The sequence below is a fragment of the Lynx canadensis genome, chromosome B2 (assembly GCF_007474595.2).
Source record: "Lynx canadensis isolate LIC74 chromosome B2, mLynCan4.pri.v2, whole genome shotgun sequence".
In the NCBI taxonomy this organism is placed as follows: Eukaryota; Metazoa; Chordata; class Mammalia; order Carnivora; family Felidae; genus Lynx; species Lynx canadensis.
The window spans coordinates 152,533,637-152,557,670 of record NC_044307.1 but is presented as its reverse complement, the minus strand read 5'-3'; the positions used below and the strand labels follow the sequence as shown (position 1 = coordinate 152,557,670).

General features: G+C 45.4%; 1 protein-coding gene across 14 annotated transcripts in view; it reads right to left on the bottom strand.

The window, feature by feature from the left end:
* Nucleotides 1-6,326: 6,326 nt before the first annotated feature.
* FAM120B (family with sequence similarity 120B) overlaps nucleotides 6,327-24,034 on the bottom strand; it is a 95,526-nt gene continuing 77,818 nt past the window's right edge. For 5 of the 14 annotated variants that reach the window (XM_030316820.1, XM_032593289.1, XM_030316817.2 and 2 more), the window contains 2 exons: nucleotides 23,034-23,082; nucleotides 10,658-10,975 (listed from right to left, as the gene is read on the bottom strand). In XM_030316820.1, coding sequence (XP_030172680.1) covers nucleotides 10,927-10,975; nucleotides 23,034-23,082 — 98 coding nt within the window. In that variant the 3' untranslated portion in view covers nucleotides 10,658-10,926. Of the gene's footprint in view, nucleotides 7,917-10,657; nucleotides 10,976-22,207; nucleotides 22,498-23,033; nucleotides 23,083-24,034 lie in introns of those variants that run through there. The other 9 variants (XM_030316828.2, XM_030316815.2, XM_030316824.2 and 6 more) reach the window with 5 other exon arrangements.

Below are 24,034 nucleotides of genomic sequence, written 5' to 3'. Positions count from 1 at the left end.
CCCGCGGACCAGAGCACCCCACCCTATATCCTCCACTCACGGGCTGAAGGGGAGGGACCCTGGGGACACAAAGTGCCATGGCCTTGGCCTCCTGTCCACCTCTGCCTGAACCGAACCGAGATGCACAAGTGGTCATAGGAAGGGTTAAGCTTCGGGGCCCAAGAGGATTTCAAAGCCAATCATGGATCCCGGACGTATTTCTGTGGGCCCCAAGAGCATCAAGGCTATTAGCTGGGCCACAGAGGAAGGGGATGACCTCTTAGGTCTGGCTGGCCAAGTGGCAGGAGGCAGATCCACGTTGCTCTGTCAACTGCCTGTGGTGGGCCCGTGGCCTGCACTGCTGAAGGGGTCTGCACAGGCCTCAGGGCCAGGACCTGCACCATGACGGGGTCTGCACAGGCCTCTGGGCCCGGACAGGCCCACTCACACCAACACTGGTGTGTGGGGGCCTGGTGCCCCACAGTGACAGGGCAGGCACCTGAGGACGCCTGCCCCTGCTCAATGCTGGGCTACACATGTGAGGGGTTCACTTGGACAGCAAGGGCCAGCCTGCACCCCAGCTCCTCCAGGCCACCCCTGGGCACCTGCCAGACGTAAACTCTGCTTAGACCAGAGGTAAGAGAAACGGCAGCCGCTGGAGGGCCTGGGGGGCAACTGGCTAGGAAACAAAAGTTTATTTTAGGTAAAGACAAGGCAATCTATGGTCCCTGGGGAGACAGAGACAGAGACAAAAGGAGTGCAAGTGAACTCAAAACGGGGTTAGGCGACCAGGGGCCTCGAGCAGACTTCCAGATCTCAAAGCCCCACCGATTTCGTTAAGCTACATGACATTTAGTAACATCTGAATTTAAAAGCATATTCTTGTTCTTTTTTTATTGGTTTCTTTCCAACAGTTATTAGACTTTGGGGAAAAATGGCCAGTTTACTGATATCAATTCCTAGTAAAAGTGATTTACAAAGAATGCTCAAGGGCAGCAGTTCGCGGGGCGAGAAGACGTCTCCGTGAGCCAGGAGGGTGCCCGGCTCACTGCACCAGGTGCTGGAGTGTGTCCCTGAACTCTGAAAGGCTAAGCCCACACACCTACTGCGGGTCTGGCCCGCACACGCGTGTGCACACCTGGTCCCAGGCTGAGGCTGAGCGCACGGCAGGGGCACAGTGTGGGACGCTTGTCCAGACGGCTGCAAGCATCCCTCAGTGACCTGTAGTCGTCACACAGGCTGGTCCTGGGTGCTGGGCCCTGTGCTGGCGGCACCTGAACCCCAGGGGGCAGCCGCGGCTCCATCACCCGTCTGGGCTCCAGGCTCTCGGTACCCACCTTCACTCTCTAACCACCTTCCAGCCGCACAGCTGCCAAACAACCCTGCCTGGGGGTGAGTGCTCCCAAGGGGATGGGTCAGAATGTGCGGTGAACAGGGCAGAAACCGCTGGACCGGGGGGAGGGCATCAGAGCTGATCTGCCGCTTTGACGATGAATTTTTTTTTATCTGCATAAATGTCTGAAGCTGGCTACGGTTTTGAATCACCTGCCCCCGAATCCCTCATATTTTAGGTATTTAACTTGACCCTTTTCACAGTGCATCAAAGGTCTGAGTTTGTGCAGTGGCCAAAGAGAAAAAAAGAAGTAAAGGAAACATCACCGGATGGCTATCTTTTTGGAAAAAATTAAAGTTCATTTTATTTTTTATTTCTCTTTTACCGCAAAGGCCCCTTCCTGTTGCTACTTGGTGTCTGCTCTCTCCCCTCCTTGTGCTCTATTCTGGTGCTTTCTCGCTCACTCAGAAGCTGGGGCTCTGGGCCACTCCAACCACATCCTGCAGAAGGGGGCTCACCTGCCAGAGGCAGTCTGCATGGAGAGGAGACTCCCAGACGCCTTGCAGACTCAAATCCAAATTGCCAGTTGATGTCACAACTCCAAACATTGTGTTCTAAGTAGACAAGATCTGGAATGACCTAGCAGATGCGGGGCCATGCATGGGTGCGTGCAGACACCTGTCTTCCCTACCCCAGGCTCTCACAGGCAGGTGTCTCCAAAGGGCCCTGTCTTTCCAGCACATGCGCCAGGTTTCTGAGCGAGGTCAGGAACCCATGGGACCATGTTCATGACGACCACTAGCCTCTTCACTTCCAACTTGGCCCCTCCTGTCGCCATGACAGCCTCTTCCAAACTCCAGTAACGCACAGTCAAACCCAGTCTCTCTGGGCATCAGGGGCTCTGGGAGCAGGTCCCAGGAGCCTCTGCGGACACTGCCCCCCCCGCTTGGGTTCTTCCTGGAGTGCTGCACTCCACACAGACAGGCTCCCATGAGCGCCGTCCACCTGCCAGGTCACAGCACAGGCCACTTTCTCTCTGTTCATTTAGGGCCGAACACATCCCGCCCTGCCATTGAGGTGGGTGTGGGGTGCCTCCCAGCACGCTCTGGGTGGCAGGATCGGGTACAGCCACCCCGGGCCCGGCCGCTGCAGTCCCTAGCGCAAACGCCACGTCAGGAACGCAGCCACAGAGTTGTCGGCAAACGTGGGGACCCCGCCCTCCTCTGCTCTGTCCTGAAGCTCCTGGTCACCTCTGCCCACTCCCCTCCTTCCTTCTGGTTCCCTAAGGTGTTCCTGAGATCAGGCATTTCGGCCTCCACCTCAGAGTGTAAAAGGTGCCTGTGTCCCCTTCCCCTGGGAGTAGGGCAGGCCTTAGGGCTGCAGGGTTTCCAGGCCTATTCACTACTTTGTAAATTTTTATTACAAAATATCGCAAACATACACAAAATGCCTGGGACGTCTCTGTGCTGGTTGTCTAGACTCAACAGGCACTAGCTTTCTGCTGTGTTTTTCTGATGCCTTTTTTAAAAGCATGAACCACAGCTAACCACCCTGCCCAAGTCTCTGCCCCTCGTCCCCTTTCCAGGGGGTCTGAAGTTGTCACTTCAAGGAAAACACTGGACGGTTTTGTTGCCAGTGATGAGATCCAAGATGTCAAGCAAGAATTAGAACTTGGAATACTTGTATGAGCCACGGAAGGTCCAGGGCTTCTCGATACTGAAGGTCCGCTGATGAAACTGGCGTGGTTTAGCAAAAACATCTCTGATCTCCCGTGAGGAGCATTTACAAGACCCGCACGGCTCATCTGTATAACCAGTACTGTCCCAGTGACCGAAGCATGTCACAAAACTGTGCGGAGAAAAATCCATTCAGGGAGCAAGACAGACCGACGGACGGACGGCAAGCAGCAAGCAGGCAGCCGCCCACATCCGATGTGCTTTGAGACCCTTCCTGCACCTGCTGAGTCGAGAGGTGCGGGCAAGGGGAGCATCTAGAAACCTCTGGGAAGGGCCGAAGGGCCTCCTCCCCTTTCATCTGAAGGCCTGTGAGGAGGGGTCTTCAACTGTACTTTAGCCAAAACGATACGTGACCACAGATGACTGCAGAGGCCTGAGGCTCTGCCTGTAATAAAAGCAGACATTAAACCCATTTGCCAGAGTGTAAAACAAGGCATTCCTCCAGCTTTTTCCTGGGGCGGGGAGGAGATATAAAAATGTTGGCATATAATCGGTGCACTGTTATTTTTAAATAAATACATATTTAAAATTTCTGTCATTTAAAATTTTCAATACAGTAAAAGGGGCGTGCTCGGTACTAAAGCCAGAAAGAGTGAACTGCTGAATAATGTGGATTCTGGATAAAAAGCCAGTTTCCACAACCATCTAACTTCTGCCCTACACACCTGTCACCATCCACATGACTGAGGAGGTTTGTGGTATAATGATCCGTGTTTCTCTGAGAGGGGAAACCCTTCAGGACCCAAACAAGGAGTCACTGCTGTGACGTCCACACCCACGAGCTCGGGATCTGGGCCCAAGCTCACCCCCACCTGCTGCCGGGCCTCACGGTCGGCCGGCTGAACCTCTGGAGCCGAGGTAAGCTCTCTCAAGTCAGCGTCCAGACTCAGAAAGGTCAAACTGGTGGAAGGAAATGTGCAAAAAAAGAGCGAAGGAAAAAGGTTTCTGAGGATAACAGAGTCTTGACCCTTTGGAAAACCTTTTCAGAACAAAATAAAACTGTAACCCCAACTGGCGCCCACTCCTTCTGGTCACCACTCGGCTGCCACAAGTCTGTCTCCTGGGAACAGCTTCTTTGGGGCCGCGTCCCCCTTCCCAGCCGACTTGCATGTCCCCAATCACACAGTGGCCGGCCCCCTGCTCTGCTGTCCGGGACGCGAGCACGGAACCAGCTCAAGAGGGCTCCAAGCTTATTTCTGCGGCTCCTACTCTCCTACTGTCCCCTCACATGGGACAGGCTTTCATTTTGTTTGGATCGTACATTAAAGGCTGTGGCTTGAAGCATTCAGTAAACAGATCGGTGGCTTCCTTTAACAGACTTTCCCGTAGTTGAAAGCCACAGGACCCACGACAAGGGAGCATGTGTCTCACACCATCTTACAGGAACTCACAGGTTGAAGGCTAAACGGAGCACGGTGGGCCGACATGCCCAGGGGCTGAGAGACCATCAAGAACAGAGCTCGGCATGGGGTGCCTGGGTGGCTCAGTCGGTTGAGCGTCCGAGTTCGGCTCAGGTCATGATCTCGCGGTTCGGGAGTCTGGGCCCCGCGTCGGGCTCTGTGCTGACAGCTCGGAGCCTGGAGCTGCTTCGGATTCTGTGTCTCCCCCTCTCTCTGCCCCTCCCCCGCTCATGCTCTGTCTCTGTCTCAAAAATAAAGATAAAAATTAAAAAAAAAAAAAAAAAAAAAAAGAACAGAGCTCAGCCAGTTCTGCGCCTGGTAAAACGTGTCTCCTACAAAATGGGATGAAAAGACAAAGTGCACAGGCAGCCTGTGAGAAAACCTGTTGTCGACCAACCCTTCCTGGAAGACGTTCCTTCCCTGGATGACTGTTCAGTTTGACTGAAAACTATCAATTCAGTGGCCCCTAAGAGGGACACGCCATCTGAAGATTAAGGGTATATGGACGTATGTGCCTTAATGGGCCAACATGCCCTTGGAGGGCCCGCGGGGCTGGGTCACACTTGCCCTCAGCTTCGGTCTCCTGGGGAAATACCAGGCCCACCCAGCCTGGCTGCTGGCACCATGAGGGATCGCCATGACTCATTAGGTGTCCCATGGGGTCTCCTGACCTCGGCCTCCCCAGGCCTTTGAAAGAGGCTTCTGGGGAAACCACAGACAAGTGAAGCTGGTCTGTTTTTGAACGGCTGCTCCTTGGCTTTTTTAGTTCAGGTGGCTGGTCAAATACAGAAGGTTACAGTTAACTTTCTACTTTTCATCTAACACTTGGCAGAGCTGGCCATAATGAGAGAAATCGGATGCCTGCACTGGCTTTCCCCATGCAATCTTCTCTCTCAGAACCACAAAGAGCTTGCGAGTAAGGGCTGTCTGCAGGTGGGGGATGCGATGTGCCTAGACCCCTGGCCTCGAGCGGGGACAACAGAGGCACAGGCTACAAGGCCTCAGCCATGGCCAGAGACGGAAAGGGATGTGTAGGCGCAGTTCTCTAGCGATGTAGGACCTCCCTGCGCACTTGGCTCAAACTGCGATGTCTGTCAGTCGTTGGCGGCTCTCATCACTGCACCACCGCACCCCAGGGTCAAACTGGAGAAGCTGGCCCCCAGTGCTGGGGCCCTTCCTGAAGCTCTCCCAAGAGCCCCTGGACAACTGGGGGACGGAAGCCGACGAGGAAGAGGCACGTGTCAGCTTTCACTAGAGTAACGGAGGCTGCTGGTGTGGACGGGCTTCAGGCCCCAGGATGGTCCACTTGGCATCAAACGAGAAGGGATTAGAAACACCAGGGTCCGTGGCCTCTAGGAGGGGAACAAGCCAGGGTCCCCTCTCCAAGCAAAGGGGCTTTTTTTGCATTTTTAAAAAAACTTTTTATTAAAAAAAACTTTTTTAATGTTTATTTTTGACAGAGAGAGACAGAGCATGAGCAGGGGAGAGGCAGAGAGAGAGGGAGACACGGAATCGGAAGCAGGCTCCAGGCTCTGAGCTGTCAGCACAGAGCTCGACGCGGGGCTCGAACTTACAGACTGTGAGATCGTGACCTGAGCTGAAGTCGGACGCTCCATCGACTGAGCCACCCAGGAGCCCCAGGGTTTTTTTTTTCCTTTTTGTGACAGTCAGAAGATGCTGCCGCTACCAACTTATTTTTCATCCTAAGTTGTGGCAATGCCTGAAACAGCTCGAAATTTTAAACACAAAGTTCAAAGGATGGGAAAAAAGTGAACTTGTCCAATCCTCTGGGTGCTGAACTCATTAAATCCAACTGGTCAGTACTTTAGAAATAAAAACCCACTTTACCGGAGATACCAAAGTGGTCACCGGCCATGATTATTTCTTTCCCTTTATTTTCAACTACACAACACACAAAGTCATTCTTGTGGCAAAAATTCACGGATATGGCAGACGTCCCTCTTGAAACCTAGTCCCGTGTGCAGGCGAGCGCACCAGATGCCACTGTGGGCTCAGCCACACCAGGCACCCCTGCCCGTTCAACGAAGGGGCGCACTCACAGGGCTCCCGTCATGGGCACCCTCAGTCCCCTGCCTCTGCCTTCTGCTGCGTCTATGCCTCCCGTGGACACTAGCACGGCAGCTCCAGAGATGAGGGCTCTGGCCGCCCCCCCGGGGAGCGGCTGGGGGACTGTGGTAACAACGCTACTTGACTCAGAATCTAGTTTCAGTTTATTTAAATGACGTGTTGGAATGAAAGCTGCGTTAAGAAAGAGCTCTGAGCATTAAGGACCCTGATGCATGTTTGCACATATTTAAACAACACGAGAATAACAATTAATAGACTGACTCAGGAATCACCACTTTCTTTTTCCTCTCATGGGTGTACAGACTTACATTTGAGAAGGGGGCGGTACAGAGCCCATAGGAGACCTGGCCAGACTACGTCCGGTGCCCAAGGCCTTTCCAGCTGTAGAACTTCGACAACAGGGCCAAATGAGAACCGAGACAAAGAAGTGGGTCTTCACTTGTTGTAACAGCAGACTAACCACTGGTAACTGGTAGAGCGAAATGCGTATTACAGATCAGCGTCACAACACAAAGGAGAGCGGATGAGCCCAACCAACCACACCATCCCTACCGCTGCTGAACCAAGCACGTGAGACGGGGCCCCACGTCCCAGTCCCGCGGGAGCCGCTGGGCTCCCTGTGCTGCCTGTTCTCAGATGCGTCCTTCACACGAGGGTGGTCCGGCCATGTTCCCTGGAACACAATGGTAACCACAAAACAAGTCTTTCCCACTCACCAACTGAGCGCTCTTGAAGTGACCACAGAGACCTCAGCTGTGCCATGAGGACCACAGCGAACTTTCACAAGGGCCTGCACATCCCAGGCCCGGGCCAACCACTCAGGAAGAAACTTGCGACTGCACGTGTAACCCAAGCACAAGGGACTCAAGGGCGGCTGCCCGAAGCTACGCGGTCCTTTCCGGGTTGGCTTCCCTGTCTCGGGAGATGCTGTGGCCCATGCTGTGCAGATTCACGCAGAGCAGGGCCTCGATGACACAGGCGTTCATCGTTTCTCCGTTCTCCCCACGAAGGTCTGTACATTTACAAGCTGTCAGAGACTACAGGGAATCTCCGCACTTGGGGTGGAGCCACAGCAAAGCTTCTGGGAGGCAGCAGGCAGTTCTTCACACGCCCTCAGCTCCGCCTGGCTGCCTGGTGCCACGTAAACGGCACAGTAGAGTGGAGTTAAAAACACATACCACGTTCAGGTCACCTCACTCAACATGTCTGTACTGTGTGCCCGTAACAGGTGAAATACAGCAATCTCGTTCTAGGTCTTGGCTGTAGGTAAGCAAGATGTACCGTACTGGCTTTATGCTCAATGTCTACGTTTACAATGATTCCTTCTTCACCTGCGAGCGGGTCTGTCCTCTTCCAGCTGGTGGGCGTCAGTTGGACCACCTGCAACACAAGTGACTGCATGAGCCTCCCTGATGAGTGCATCCTGCAAGCTGGCCGCAGGGAGGAGGTGCCCAGGGCCCACAGCTGGCAGGCCTGGCCGGAGCCAGCGGGTGTGCGTGTCTGCGCGCGTGCACGGCATATCCACTGGGGCGTGTGTGTCCGCACGTGTGGGGCATGTGCACCGGGGTATGCATGTCTGCACGTGCATGGTGTACCCACTGGAGCGAGCGTGTCTGCGCGTGTGCACAGCGTGTGCACCGGGGTGTCCGTGTCTGCGCGTGTGCATGGCATATCCACTGGGGTGTGTGTGTCCGCACGTGTGTGGGGCATATGCACCGGGGTATGCGTGTCTGCACGTGTGTGTGGTGTATCCACTGGAGTGTGCATGTCTGCGTGTGTGCACAACGTATGCACCGGGGTGTGTGTGTCTGCGCGTGTGCATGGCATATCCACTGGGGTGTGCGTGTCTGCATGTGTGTGGGGCGTATGCACCGGGGTGTGCATGTTTGCACGTGTGCACAGCACATGCACTGGGGTCGCGTGCCTGCATGTATGCACGGGATATCCACTGGGGTGCGCATGTCCACACATGTGTGTGGCATATCCACTGGGGTGTGCGTGTCTGTGCGTGTGCACAGCGTATGCACCAGGGTGTGCGTGTCTGCACATGTGTGGGGCTTATGCACCGGGGTGTGCGTCTGCGCGTGTGCGGGGCATATGCACCGGGGCGTGCGTGTCTGTGCGTGTGTGCGGCATATCCACGGGGGTGTGCGTGTCTGTGCGTGTGTGTGGTGTATCCCTGGGTCTGGGAGAGGAGACAATGTTTCACGTAAGCATGTCCTGCCCGATTCCAGAATGAGTTGAGGGCACACCCTTACTGAATGGAGAATGGTGGCCATCACTGTTGACTTCCTAATTGTTAATACCAAAGGTCACCGTTTCAACCAGATACTTAGTCCTGATGTCACCTATTGAGTGCTTACTGAGTGCTGACCCGTGTAGCCCTCAGTGCTGGCACCCTCCGTATTCTGGAGATCATTCCTACCTCTACAACACTGGAAACTTCCCACCACTCTTCTGAAATGCCGTCCCCCCCAGGTCCCAGGGCACCGTGTTACTTGGTCTTTCCAGACCCCTAGAGAGGCACTTGCATAGGCCTCCCCCACTTTCCCACAGGTCTGCAGGTGCTGGTACCCAGGACTTGGGAGACAAATGTAATGCCTAGGTCTCTATGATGTGCTGAGTAATGCTGGCCCTGCCGAATCCCTCTCCGGTCACCCCCCGGATGCCTCCTCTGACAGGAGCTCACCGCTGCGGATGCAACAGAGGACATGCTCACTGTGGGTTTGCACATTGCAAGATGCATGTGAGTATATGCACCCTCCCACTGAATCCTGGGGGCAGGGGTGACATCACCCTCACTAGGAAGCGAGGAGTGGAGAGGCCAGGTGTGCCGTCCAAGGCCATACACACAGCAGGCCACAGAGCAGAAACTGAACCGGTCTTCTCTGCTCCAAAGTCAACCACAGCCAGCAGGGGCACCGCAATCACAATAGACCCAAAAGTTAAAGCTTGCCTACACTCACTCTCCTTCCCTTGTATTTCCTACCCAAGTTAATAGCACTGAAATCTGAACTCAATGCAAGTCAGGGACCTGAGGATCATTCTAGGGCCCTTCTCTACTGTTTCCCCTCACCCCAGTTACAAATGGTCCCCCAGGACTTCCTCAGATTTTTGTAATTACGTCATTCCCTTGGTGTCTCCAGGAAGAGCAGGAAGGCTCTTCCTATGACCTGAGGTAAGAGTCAAGGATTTCAGCATCAGGACCTCCCCAAGGATCCCGTGGCTGAAAGCCTCACCTGGGGTACTGGCTTCCCATCACTTTTACAATGCCCGACTCTGCAACACAATCTGCCCTGAAGAATTACCAGCCATGTGAGAACAAAAATCTAAAGTAGGAGCGCCTGGGTGGCTCAGTTGGTTGAGCGTCCAGCTTCGGCTCAGGCCACGATATCCTGGTCCATTGGTTCCAGCCCCATATCGGGCCCTGTGCTGACAGCTCAGAGCCTGGAGCCTGGAGCCTGCTTCAGATTCTCTGTCTCGCTTTCTCTTGCCCCTCCCCAGCTTGCGCTCTGTCTCTGTCTCTCTCAAAAATAAATAAACATTAAAAAAATTTTTTTTATTCTAAAATAAAAACAAAGACCAAAAGAAACATATAGAAAGAGAAACAGAAGAAGATTCTATGAAGGAAGAAGGAAAAAACAAAATAAAACACAACTATTGGTGTAATTTACTCAGATGCAAAAGAAATGTTGCAGCCACGAAACAGAAGAGTATGCTATGAAAAAGAGACATTCCGAGCTCTCAGAATTTACAAACAGCACAATTAAAGATCAGAAAGAATGGGAGACAAATGTAATGTAATCTCCCACAAAGCAGAGCAAAAGACCAAGATACGAGGAGAGAAAATACAGGACAATTACAGGGCTGGAATATAGTGTCTAACCTCTGAGACAAGTAACAGAGAGCAGAGAGGATGGAAGGAAGGACATCACGAGAGAAATCATTGGAAGAAGGTTCCAGATCTGAAAGACGCTGACCGGCTTCTCACTGCCATCTGCGAGGCGGCTGGCCGGGTGTGTTGGAGACAGGAAGGCTGCTGGCTTGGGCTGCCTTCCGTGGCATTCCCCATCGCACTCCACGCGGGGGCTCTCCTGGAGTCCAGGTGTCCAGAGGCTGGGCCGTGGGGACAGGAGCCAAGCCTGAGGCTGCTCCTAGGACTTGCCCCACCGACTTCTCGGGGGTGCAGCCTGTCCGCAGAGCTGCCAAGTTAAGGAGCCACTTCTCTGCCGATGGACACTGGGGTTGTTCCCATCTGTTGACTGATGTGGATAATGATGTCACGAACATCATGGCTGCACCATTTCACATTCCCTCCGGCAGCGCACGGGGGTCAGGTTTCTCCACATGCTTGTCAATACTTAGTATTTTCTGTTTAGTAGTAGTAGTATCATCCTAGTAGGTGTGAAGCGGTACCTTGCAGTTTTGACTTGTATTTCCTGTGACAAATGATGCAGAGCATCCTTTGATGAGTTTCCTGGCCATTTACACATCTTCTTCACAGAAAAGTCTATTCACACCTGGGTGGCTCAGTTGGTTAAGCATGTGACTTCAGCTCAGGTCACGGTGTCACGGTTTGGGGGTTCAAGCCCCACAGCGACTTGCTGCTGTCAGTACACAGCCTGCTTGGGATCCTCTGTCCCTTGCTCTCTGCCGTTCCCCTGCTCACGTGTGCTCTCTCTCAAAAAATAAATTTTCTTTTTAAAAAAGAAAAATCTATTCAAGCCCTGTTACCTTTTCGTTGTCAAGTTATGGAGGTTTTATACATATACATATTTTGGATATTAATCCCTTATCAGAAACATAGCATTTTCTCTTTCAGTACATTGTCTTTTCACTTCTTTAGTATTTATTTTTGAGAGAGAGAGAGAGAGACAGAAAGAGAGGGAGACACAGAATCTGAAGCAGGTTCCAGGCTCCAAGCTGCCAGCACAGAGCCCAACGCGGGGCTTGAACCCATGAACTATGAGGTCATGACCTGAGCCGAAGTTGGTCGCTCAACCAACTGAGCCACCCAGGTGCCCCTTCACTTTTTTTTTTTTTTTAACTTTTATTCATTTTTTGATAGAGACCGAGTGTGAGCGGGGGAGGGGCAGAGAGAGGGGGAGACACAGAATCTGAAGCAGGCTCCAGGCTCCGAGCTGTCAGCAGAGCCTGACATGGGGCTCGAACTCACGGACTGTGAGATCATAACCTGAGCTGAAGTTGGATGCCCAACCGACTGAACCACCCAGGCGCCCTTCACTTTTTTAATATTATTTTTTATTGTACCGAATTTTTAAATTCTGATAAAATCTAATTTATCTATTTTTTCTTTTGTTGCCTATGCTTTTGGTGTCATACCCGTGAGGTCTTTGCCAAAGCCAATTCCATGAAAATTTTCTCAATGCTTTATTTAAAGAGTTTTAGGGGCACCTGGGTGGCTTAGGTCATGATCTCACGGTTTATAGGATCAGCCCCACACTGGGCTCTGCTCCTGACAGTACAGAGACTGCTTGGGGATTTCTCTCTCTCCCTCTCTCTGCCCCTCCCTGGTGCTCTCTCTCTCCAAATTAATAAGCATTTAAAAAAAATAGAGTTTTATATTACAGCCCTTGAGTCTAGGTCTTCGACCCAGTTTGAGTTAATTTTGGTATATGGTGTGAGGTAAGGGGTCTAATTTCATTCTTTTGCATGGGATATCCAATTTTCCCACACTATTAAATACTTTGAATGAATGAATAAATAAACTGCTTTCTTAATTTCCTTTCCTGATTACTCACTGCTGGTGTTAGAAACACAATGGATTTTTGTCTGTTGACTTACTAAATTCTGCAGCTTTGGTGAATTTATTAGCTTTGGTAGCTTTCCTGTGGAATGTTTGGATTTTCTATACATAAGTTCATGACATGTATGGCTAGAGACAGCTTTACATCTTCCTTTTCATTCTGGATGCTTTTATTTTTTTCTTATCTAACTGCTCTAGCTAGAATGCCAGTACAAGGCTGAACAGTAGTGGTGAAAGTGGGCACCTTGTTCCTGACCTTAAGGGGGAAGCTTCTCACCTTCCACCATTGAATATGATATTAACTATGGGTTTTTCATAAATACCTTTTATCATGGTGAGGTATTTTACCTCTATTCCTAGTCTTCTGAGAGTTTTTGATATTTATCAACTTTATTTTAATTAAAAAATTTTTAAATGTTTATTTTTGAGAAAGAGAGAGTGTGCACATGGGGGAGGGGTAGAAAGACAGGGAGAGGGGCAGAGAATCCGAAGCAGGACCTGTGCTGTCAGTGCAAAGCCTGATGTGGGGCTTGAACTCATGAACCATGAGATCATGAGCTGAACTGAAGTCAGATGCTCAACCAACTGAGCCATCCAGGCACTTATGAGGGTTTTTATTATGAAAGGATGTTGGATTTTGTCAAATGTCTTTTTTAATGCATCGAATGTGACTGCCGTCTTCATTTTAATAATGTGGTATATTACACCTATTTTATATTGAATAACCCTTTCATTCCCGGAATAAATCCCACTTGGTCACTGTGAATAATCTTATTAATATTCTATCAGATTCAACTTATTAATATTTTGTTGAAGATTTTTGCATTCATATTCACAAACTATATTGGTTTATAGTTTTCTTTTCTTGTAAAGTTCTCATCTGGCTTAGGTATCAGGGAAATTTTGGTCTCATTGAGTAAGTGTTTGGTCTTTAAAAAAATTTTTTTTGGACAGTTTGAGAAGGATTGGTGTCAGTTCTTTTTTAAATGCTTGGTAGAACTCACAGAGAAGCAATCCGGTCCAGGACTTTTCTTTGTTGGAGATTTCTAATTACTAATTCAATCGTGTTACTTATTAAAGTCTATTGAGATTTTCTATTTTTTCTTCAGTCCGTTTAGGTGATTTATTAAGTTTTAAGGAATGTGCCCATTTTTCCTAGACTGGCATATAATTTTTCATACCATGCTCTTAAAATCATTTTTATCTTTGTCATGTCAGTTGCAGTGTCCTCACTTCCATTTCTGATTTTATTTCTATCTTCCGTTTTCATCTAAAGATTTCTCAATTTCCCTACCTTTTTAAAGAACCAATTCTAGATTTCACTGATTTTTCTCTATTGTTTTTCTATTCTGCATTTTGTATATCTCCACTTTAATCTTTATTATTTCTTTCCTTTTGGTAGCCTTGGGTTTAGTTTGCTTTTTCTTTTTATAGTTCCTCAAGATGAAATACAGTCTACTGATTTGAGATCCTTTTTCCTTTTAAAATGTAGGTGTTCATAGCTACACATTTCTCTCCAAGCACTGCTCTTGGTGAACCCCATGAGTTTAGTATTTTGTGTTTTCATTTTCATTTGCGTCTAAGTATTTTCTGCTTTTCCTTGTGATTTCTTCTATGACCCATTGGTTGTTTAGTAGTATGCTGTTTAATTTTCAATTTTATGAATTTTCCAGTTGTCCTTCTGTTGTTGATTTCTAACTTCCTCTCACTGTGTATCAAAGAGACATGCTTTGTGGCTAATATAAGGCCTAACCTGAAGAGTGTTCCAGATGTCAGTTAGATCCAGTTGGTTTATCATGTCGTCTAATTCCTTTATTTCCTCCCTTACTTTCTGTCTGCTGTTCTATTATTAAAAGTGGAGTATTAAAGTCTCTATTATTATTGAATTATTTCTTTCAATTCTGTCAATTTTTGTTTCATACATTTCGAGCGTCTGTAATTTGGTAAGCAAACATTTGTAATTGTTTTATCTTCCTGGTGTATTGAAACTTTTCTTGAACTATAGCTGACACACAACAACACATTAGTTTCAGGTGTACAACATAGTAATTTGACAAGTTTATATACTATACTACAAATGTTGCTTCCATCTGTCACCATGTACACTATTACAATACCATTGACTATATTCCCGTTACTGTGCCTTTCATCCCGTGACTTATTCATGCCATAACTGGCAGTCTGTGACGTCCACTCCCCTTCACCCACTTTGCTCATCCCCCTCTCCCTTGCCCTTCTGGCAACCACCAGTTTGTTCTTTGCTTATGGGTCTGTTTCTGTTTTTTTTTCTTGTTGTTCGTTTGTTTTTTAGATTTCACTTATGAGTGAAATCTTACGGTATTTGTCTTTTTCTGTCTCACTTAATTTCAGTTACCATAATACCCTATAGGTCCATCCATGTTGTTGCAAATGGAAAGAACTCATTTTTTTTATGGCTGAGTAATATTCCATTGTGTATATGTACTATATCTTCTTTATCCAATCATCTATAGAGGGACGCTTGGGTTGCTTCCATAATTTAGCTATTGTAAACACTGCAATGAACAAGGGGATGCATATATCTTTTTCAAACAGTGTTTTGTTTTCTTTGGGTAAATAGCCAGTAATAGGATTACTGGATCATATGATATTTCTAATTTTTTTGAGGAACCTCTATAGTATTTTCCACAGTGGTTGCACCAATTTACATTCCCACCAATGGTGCACAAGGGTTCCTTTGAATCCATCTTTGTCAACACATTATTTCCTTTGATTTTACCCATTCTAACAGAGGTAAGGTGATACCTCATTATGGTTCTGACTGCATTTTCCAGATGATTAGTGATGTTGAGCATCTTTGCATGTGTCTGCTGGCCATCTGCATGTCTTTGGGAAAATGCTCAAGTCCTCTGCCCATTTCTAAATTTTATTATTTGTTTTTTTGGTGTTGAGTTTTAGAAGTTCTTTACATATTTTGGATATTAACACTTTATCAGATATATTATTTGCAAATATCTTCCACTCGGTAGGTTGTCTTTTTGTTTTGTTGATGGCTTCCTTCACTGTATAAAAAACTTTTTATTTTGGTGTAGTCCCAATTGTTTATTTTTGCTTTTATTTCCCTTGCCTGAGGAGACCTATCTATTACTGTCTTGGTTTTCTTCTACAAGGTTTATGGTTTCAGGTCTCACACTGGTGTCTTTAATCTATTTTCAGTTTATTTTTGTGTGTGGTGTAAGACAGCGGTCCAGTTTCATTCTCTTGCAAGTGGCTGTCCAGTTTTCCCAACACCATTTATGGAAGAGACTGTCTTATTCCCATTGTACATTTTTGCCTCTTTTGTCATAGCTTAACTGACCATGTGAGTGTGCATTTGGGCTATTTTGATCCACTGATCCATGTCTGTTTGTCACATACACATATTTGACACATATGTGTCAGTACCATGCTGTTCTGATTATAGCTTTGTAGTATATCTGGAAATCTGGGGTTGTGAAACCCAACACTGTTCTTTCTCAGGATTGCTTTGGCTATCCAGGGTCTTTTGTGGTTCCATATAAACTTTAGTACTATTCATGCTAAATATGTAAAAAATGCTATTGGTATTTTGATAGGGATTGCACTGAATCTGTGGACTGCTTTGGATAGTATGGACATTTTAACAATATTAATTCTTCCAATCCCTGAGCATGATGTATTGTTCCATTTGTTTTTGTACATTGTATCTTTTGCACATTGTACATTTGTACATGTACATTGTACATTGTACATGTACATTGTACATTTGTTCCATTGTATCTTCTTCAATTCCTTTCATCAATGTTTTATAGTTTTCAGAGTATAGGTCTTTCATCCCCTTCATTAAAACCATTTATTCCTAGATATTTTATTCTTTTTGGTGCAATTGTAAATGGAATTTTTTTTTAATTTCTATTTCATTATTAGTGTATAGAAATGCAACAGAATTTTGTGTATTAATTCTGTATCCTGCAACTTACTGCATTTGTTAGTTCTAATAGTTTTTTGGTGGAGTCTTTGGGGTTCTGTGTGTATAATACGTGATTTGCAAATAATGGCAGTTTTACTTCTTCCTTATCAAAGTGGATGCCTTTTATTTCTTTTTGTTGTCTGATTGCTGTGGCTAGGACTTCCAGTACTTTGTTGAATAAAAGTTGCAAGTGTGTACATCCTTGTCTTGTTCTTGATCTTAGCAGAAAAGCTCTTTCACCACTGAGTATGATGTTAGCAATGGGTTTGTCACATGTGACCTTTATTATGTTGACGTTCCCTCTAAACCCACTTTGTTGAGTTTTTATCATGAACAGATGCTGAATTTTGTCAAATGCTTTTTCTGCATCTAGTGAGAAGATCATGTAATTTTTGTTGTTTATTTTGTTAATGTTGTGCATTGTGTTTACTGGTTTGCAGATATTGAACCATCCTTCCATCCCCAGAATAAATCTCACTAGACTGGAGTGAATGATCCTTTAATATATTGTTGAATTCAGTTTGCTACTATCTTGTTGAGAATTTTTGCATCTATGTTCATCAGGGATACTGGACTATGATTTTCTCCTATTATAATATTTTTGGTTTCTATATAAGGGCAATGCTGGACTCACAGAATGTATCTGGAAGCTTTTCTCTCTCTTCTATTTTGAATAGTTTGAGAAGAATATGTATTAACTCCTCTTTAAATGACTGATAGACGGATACCTAGGTGGCTTGGTCAGTTAAGTGTCTGACTCTTGATTTCGGCTTAGGTCATAATCTCACAGTTTGTGAGTTCAAGTCCTGTGTTGGGCTCTGAACTGACAGTGTGGAGCCTGCTTGGGATTCTCTCTCTCCTCCTCTCTCTATGCTCCTCTCCCTCACACACATGCTCTCTCTCTCCCAAAATAAGTAAATATACTTTAAAAAAGTGACTGGTAGAATTCATCTGGTCCTGGACTATTGCTTAATGGAAGTTATTTGATTACCAACTCAATTTCATTACTAGTAATTGGTCTGTTCAGATTTTCTATTTCTTCCTGATTCAATGTGAAAGACTCTATGTTTCTAGGAATTTATCCATTTCTTCTAGGTTGTCCAATTTGTTGGGATGTGATTTTTCGTAGGATTCTCTTATAATTCTTTTTATTTCCATGGTGTTGGTTATTTTTTTTTAATCTTTATTTGAGAGAGAAAGACAGAGCCTGAGTGGAGAGCAGCAGACAGAGAAGGAGACAGAATCTGAAACAGGCTCCAGGCTCTGAGCTGTCAGCACAGAGCCTGATGTGGGGCTCAAACTCACAAACCATGAGATCATGACCTAAGCTGAAGTCAGATGCTTAACCCATTGAGTCACCCAGGCGTCCCCCATGGTGTCAGTTATTTATTTGTTTCTTTATTTTGAGAGAGAGAAAGAGAGAGAGAGAGAGAGAGCACAAGTGTGATCAGGGCAGGAACAGAGTGAAAGATAGAGAATCCCAAGAAAGCTCTGTGCTGTCAGCATGGAGCCCAATGCAGGGCTCGAACTCACAAACTGTGAGATCATGACTTGAACTGAAATCGAGTTGGACACTTAACTGGCTGAGCCACCAGGTGCCCCTCCATTTTTAATTTTTGAGCAACTGCCATACTGTGTTCTGCAGTGGCTGTATCAATTTTTGACATTCCATCAATGGTGCACAAGTGTTTCTTTTTCTCCACATCCTCGCCAACACTTGTCTCTTGTCTTTTTGATGATGGCCATTCTAACAGGTATGAGGTAATAGCCCACTGTGGTTTTGATTTGCATTTCCCTGATGATTAGAAATGTGGAGCATCTTTTCATGTACCTGTTGGCCACCTGTATGTCTTCTTTGGAGAAATGTCTATTCATTTCCTTTGCCCCTTTTTCAATTGGGTTATCTGGGGTTTTTTTGGGGGGGCTTGTTTTTTGTTTTGTTTTTACTCTTGAGTTATAATAGTTCTTTATATATTTAGATGTTAACCTCTTATCAGATATATGGTTCACAAATATTTTCTCCCATTCTATAGGTTGCCTCTTCACTTTGATCACAATGTTTCCTTTGCTGTGCAGGAGCTTTTTAGTTTGATGCAGTACCACTTGTTTATTTTGCTTTTGTTGTCTGTGCTTTGGTGTCATATCCAAAATATTTACAAGACCAATGTCAAGGAGGTTATTCCCTATATTTTCTTCCGGGAGTTTTCCAATTTTAGATCTTATGTTTAAGTCTTGAATCCATTTTTATCTAAGTTAAGGCTCTAATTTCATTCTTACACATGTGGATATTCAGTTTTCCTAATATAAATTATTAAAGACACTGTCCTTTTTCCACTGTGTGTTCTCGGAGCCACTTTGAAGATTAGTTGACCATACATATGAGGCTCTCTATTCTGTTCCATTGAGCTCTGAGCCTATTTTTATGTAAATACCACACTATTTTGATTAGTTTGGCTTTGTAATATAGTTTGACATCAAGAAATGTGACACCTCTAGCTTGGTTATCCTTTCTCAAGATTGCTTTAGGCATTTGGGGTATTTTGTGGTTCCATACAAATTTTAGGATTATTTGTTTTATTTTGGGGAAACTGCCATTGAAATTTTAATAGGGATTACACTGAACCTGTGGATTGTTTTGGGTAGTGTAGACATTTTAACAATATTAATTCTTCTGATCCATGAACCCAAGATATCTTTGCATTTATTTGTGTCTTCAATTTTTTTCACCAGTGTTTTGTACTTTATATTATACAGATCTTTCACCTCCTTGGTTAAATTTATTTCTAAGTATTTCATTCTTTTTGGTGCCACCGTAATTAGATTTTCTTAATTTCCCTTTTGAATAATCTATTGTTAGCATATAGAAATGTTATATGCAACTTTACTGGATTCATTCAAAGTTCTAACAGTTTTTGGATGAAGTCTTTAGGGTGTTCTACATATGCAATCATGTCATCAAGCAGATCTTACTTCCTTTATTTCTTTTTCTTGCCTAATAGCTCTGGCTAGAATTTTTAGTACTATGCTGCAGAGAAGTGGTGAGAGTGGACATCCTGCTCTTATTCCTGATCTTAGAGAAAGATGTCACTATTGAATATGATGCTAGCTATGGGTTGGTTGGCCTTTATTAAGTTGAGGTACGTTCCTTCTATACCTACTTTGTTGAGAGCTTTTACCATGAAAGGATGATACATTTTGCTAACATATGAAGAAAATATTAACACAACTGAAGGGAAAAATAGATAGCAATATAATAACAGGAGGGGACTCTAATATCCCACTTTCAACAGTGAGTATGTCACCTAAACAGCAAATCAATAAAGAAACATTGGACTTGAACGACACTTTAGACCAGATGACCCTGACAGACATCTACAAAACAGAAGAATACACACTATTCTCAAGCACACACAGAATATTCCTCAGGATAGATCACAGATTAGGCCATGAAACAAGTCTTAAAAACTTAACAAGATCGAAATTATATTAAGTATATTTTCTGATCACAATGGTGTGAAACTAGAAACCAATAAGAGGAGGAAAACTGGAAAATTCACAGATCTGTGGAAATTAAACAACACATTCTTAAAAAACCAACAGGTAGGTCAAGAAGAAATCAAAAGGTATCTTGAGACAAACAAAAACAGAAATCCAACATACAAAAACTAGTGGGAAACAAAACTAATAGGATGCAACCAAAGCAGTTCTGAGAGGGATATTTATAGTAATAAATGCCTACTACATTAGAAAAAAGAAACACCTCAATTCAACAACCTAACTTTAGACCTCAAGAAACTAGAAAAAAAAAAAATACTAAGCCCAAAGACAGCAGAAAGAACAAAGATTAAAAGAAAAATAATAAATGGGACAAGAAAGACAATGAAAAAGATAAATATAACTAAATTGGTTTTTTGAAAAGATAAACAAAACTGACAAACCTTTAGCTAGACTGACAAGAGAAAAAGATCACTCAAGGAGAAATGACAACTGATACTACAGATGTGACTACTATGAACAATTGTATGCCAACAGCTAGACAACCTGGAAGAAACAAATGAATTCCTAGAAACATACAACCTATAAAGACTGAATCATGATCAGACAGGTAATCTGAACAGACTAATCAATGAGAAAGGAGACTGAATCAGTAATTAAAAAGCTCCCAACAAAGGAAAGTCCAGGACCAGGCTTTCCTGGTGAATTCTACCAAACATTGAAAGAAGAATTAATGTCAATTTTTCTCAAACTCTTCCAAAAAACTGAAAGAGAAGGAAAACTTCCAAACTCATTTTACGAAGCCATGGTACCCTGATATCAAAACCAGACAAGGACACTATAAGAAAACTATAGGCCAATAGCCCTGATAAACAAGGATGCAGAAATCCTCAACAAAATACCAGCAAACCAAATTCAACAGCATATTTAAAGGATCACACACCTTGATCAGTGATATTTATCCCTTGGACGCAAGAAATGTTCAACATATGCAGAACAATCAACATGATACACCACATTGAGAAATGAAGAATAAAAAAAATTATATGGTCATCTCAATTGATACAGAAACAGCATTTGACAAAATTCAACATCCTTTCCTTCACCAAGATCCCAACATATTAGATGGTGAAATGTCCAAATAATGAAAGAAATGTGAAATATATTTATTGTATTATTAAAAAAAATTTTTTAACGTTTATTCATTTTTGAGACAGCACAAGTGGGGGAGGAACAGAGAGAGAGGGAGACACAGAATCGGAAGCAGGCCCTAGGCTCTGAGCCGTCAGCACAGAGCCCGATGTGGGGCTTGATCTCACTGACCGTGAGATCATGATCTGAGCTGAAGTCGGACGCCCAACCGAGCTGGCCAGGCATCCCTGAAACTATATTTACTTATGAGTGATATATTGTTTTATTTTCACCTTTAAATTGATATATGGACATTTTGTCAAAAGACTAGGCTGCAGAGGTAATTAACCTACGGAACAATAACAAGATCACAGAAACTTACTGTACTGGCTTTTCAAACCCAAGAAAGATTATACAAACTCAATGGCTTACTTAAGCTTGCTAACGGACCTCAAATATTTTATTCTCAAGTTAGAATTCAGATATTATAAAAGGGGGAAATAATTTTCATGGAGGTCTACTCTTTTAGTCTAAGGGATGAGAATTTATCTCAAAGTTATAAAAATAGCAGCAAAGAAGTGAAACTTCTAGAAGCAGCAGTGGTCTCCAATGAGCAGAAATGAAAGAATATTAATACTTAGATAGGAAACACCAGAAGCAGAATGAAAAAAATTTATTTGTAAAGATGGGAAATTAGGTTGTAGGTCCTACAAGACTTGCATGAAAAGTAATTAGAGATGGAAATGTCCTTCATAAGGAATTGCAGGAAGTGGTGAGGATGCTTCAAACATAAAAATATCTGGAGACTGTATCCCTGTTTTGGTAAATGCTAGCTGGGATTTTCAGGCAAGACAAAGCCAGGAGCTCTGCATACTTGAGCTGTTGGGGGAATTCATCCAGCGCAATATACAGACTGGACTGTGACTATGCTCAGGGCTTCTTTGGTTTTTCCAGACAGCAGCAGCTGGACGTGTCCTCTGGGCAACACACACGCACATTTCTGAGAGTTTCTGGGAACCTCCAGAGCCACGGCGTGTGGTGCAGGACGGCCTTTGTCTCCTAACCTCTAATCTAGATTTCTTTCCATTGTCAATACCCCAGGGGTTGAGCTCAGTACAATTTTGGCCTTACGATTTCAATTCTTGAATTACCTGAAAATTCTCCCATGAAACCTGGATGTGTCTAGGATGTTTTTTTAAAAACAAAACCCCTTCAATGTTCAGACCAGAGCAACAAATGAACCATTCATTAGTGGCGTCATAAAGTAGCTGCTGACGCTCAACTACTGCCTCCTCCCACCCCCCACCCCCCACCCCCAGGCCTCCTGTCTGATGGACCCAGGCCTGCCCCACACAACTGCTGTCAGAATTCTGAGCTGGGGCCCGGCAAAAGTAAAATGGAAAGGACGACACTACGGGAACAGACCCGCGGGCCACACACTGTTATGCTTCCCAGGCAGGGCTGGGCCCTCCATGCAGAGCAGGGTCTCCCGCCAGGAAGGCGAGGAGGAGGTTGTGACTTCTTTCTCTGTATTTATAATTAGAAAGCAATTCTTGGAATATTCTACAACCACAGGGCGTCATGTCTCCAATCGTTACAATCTGCCGTTAAGTTAAAAAAAGCAAGACACAGTAAGATTCCAACTCATTAAAGAAAAGAAAAAACAACCATTCCCCACAGACACAGATGAAGAACTTATGGTCGTTAACAACTGTTTGGGGCCACGGACTCAGGCACAACCTCTGAAAATAAGTCAACAGAGAGCTTTTTTGTACGATACAAGGGAGAAGTCACTAAAAAGGATGTTTTTCCTTTTCATGAAAAGCTAGGTCTAGACCTCACTGACTGTTTCTCCCCAAGGACACAACTGTTACGCTGTTCTGAGCGCCTCACTTTCAAGAAGGGCGTGTCCCCAGGACTCTAAGTCCAGACTCGGGGTCTCTTTCTGTCCACACTCTTTCTAGAAGCAAACTCATCTATCTGAAAACCGTGTTCACTTAGCCCCACGTCAGAATTTAACGTCTAAATTATTTTAAAGTTTAGCAACTGATATGAAAGATTTAGGTTACAAAGGCAGATACTTGACTTCCATCTTTGATAAGATGAATTTATCTGAGGCTGTAAGAGGTGCACTTACCCGGAAGAGGAGTATCTTCTCCAATGGTCAGGCTCATACTGTCTATTTCCTGCACCAAACAGACATGCAAACCGAAACTAAGTTAATTACATTTCTCTAAATTCAAACTGCGAAAACCGCACATTTCTAAGTATGCATAAAAACATGCTGAGTTGTACTTGGAGGACGTAACTTATTACTCTCTTCTCTGATGTTGCCACTGTGATTAAAAGTTTGTTGCACACACTTTCCATTAGAGTAGGAAGCAATTAATTAAGAGGCGGTTCTGCTGTTAGACGGAGCAGTGTCCAACCACCTGCACTGAATCTAGACGGTCTCTGCTGCCAATGATATTGGGAAAGGAACTTCGTAAGCAGATGGCTCACGGAGGACACTTTGCCAAGGACGGAAAAAGCAACGTGTGGCCCTACAGCTGAGTGCGGAGGTTCCCTTCCCAGTGCAGCCAGCCACTTTTTGTCCCCCGCTATACAGGGAGTGGCAGGCGAGAACCAGAAGACAGCCAGCCTGCCATCAAAAAAGGTGGTTGTTTTCACATTCAGAAAATGACACTTTTCCTACAAAGCTTTCCATGCTTCTGCTTGACTGACGACGCCCATGCCTCTCCCACTGAGGGCGGCCTTTGTCCCTCCCAGGAGTGTGAGGCTGGCAGGGGCTCTGGCAGAGGGCTGGGTGGCAGGAGAAGAAGGTCACAGCAAGGCCAGAATGAGGTTTCCAGGCCCCACCTTGTTATCACAGATGACCAGAGGTGGTTTTACAACAGCCCAGGCCTCCTACAGAATTACCACCTTACCACCGGTAAGTGAGACGCTCAAGAAATCACAGGCAAATGTGCTTTGCTACTGACTGTGGAATTTAACACATTTCTCACCAACAGAAAGGAAGATGTTCAAATGTTCTCACTTTAGCGGCTTTGATGTCCCCCACTGCGCTTCACAGGTCTGGAAGCAAATGCTTCACAGGGAGGCTGGTGCCGCCGAAGGGCCCTGCAGCTCTGTGTCTGA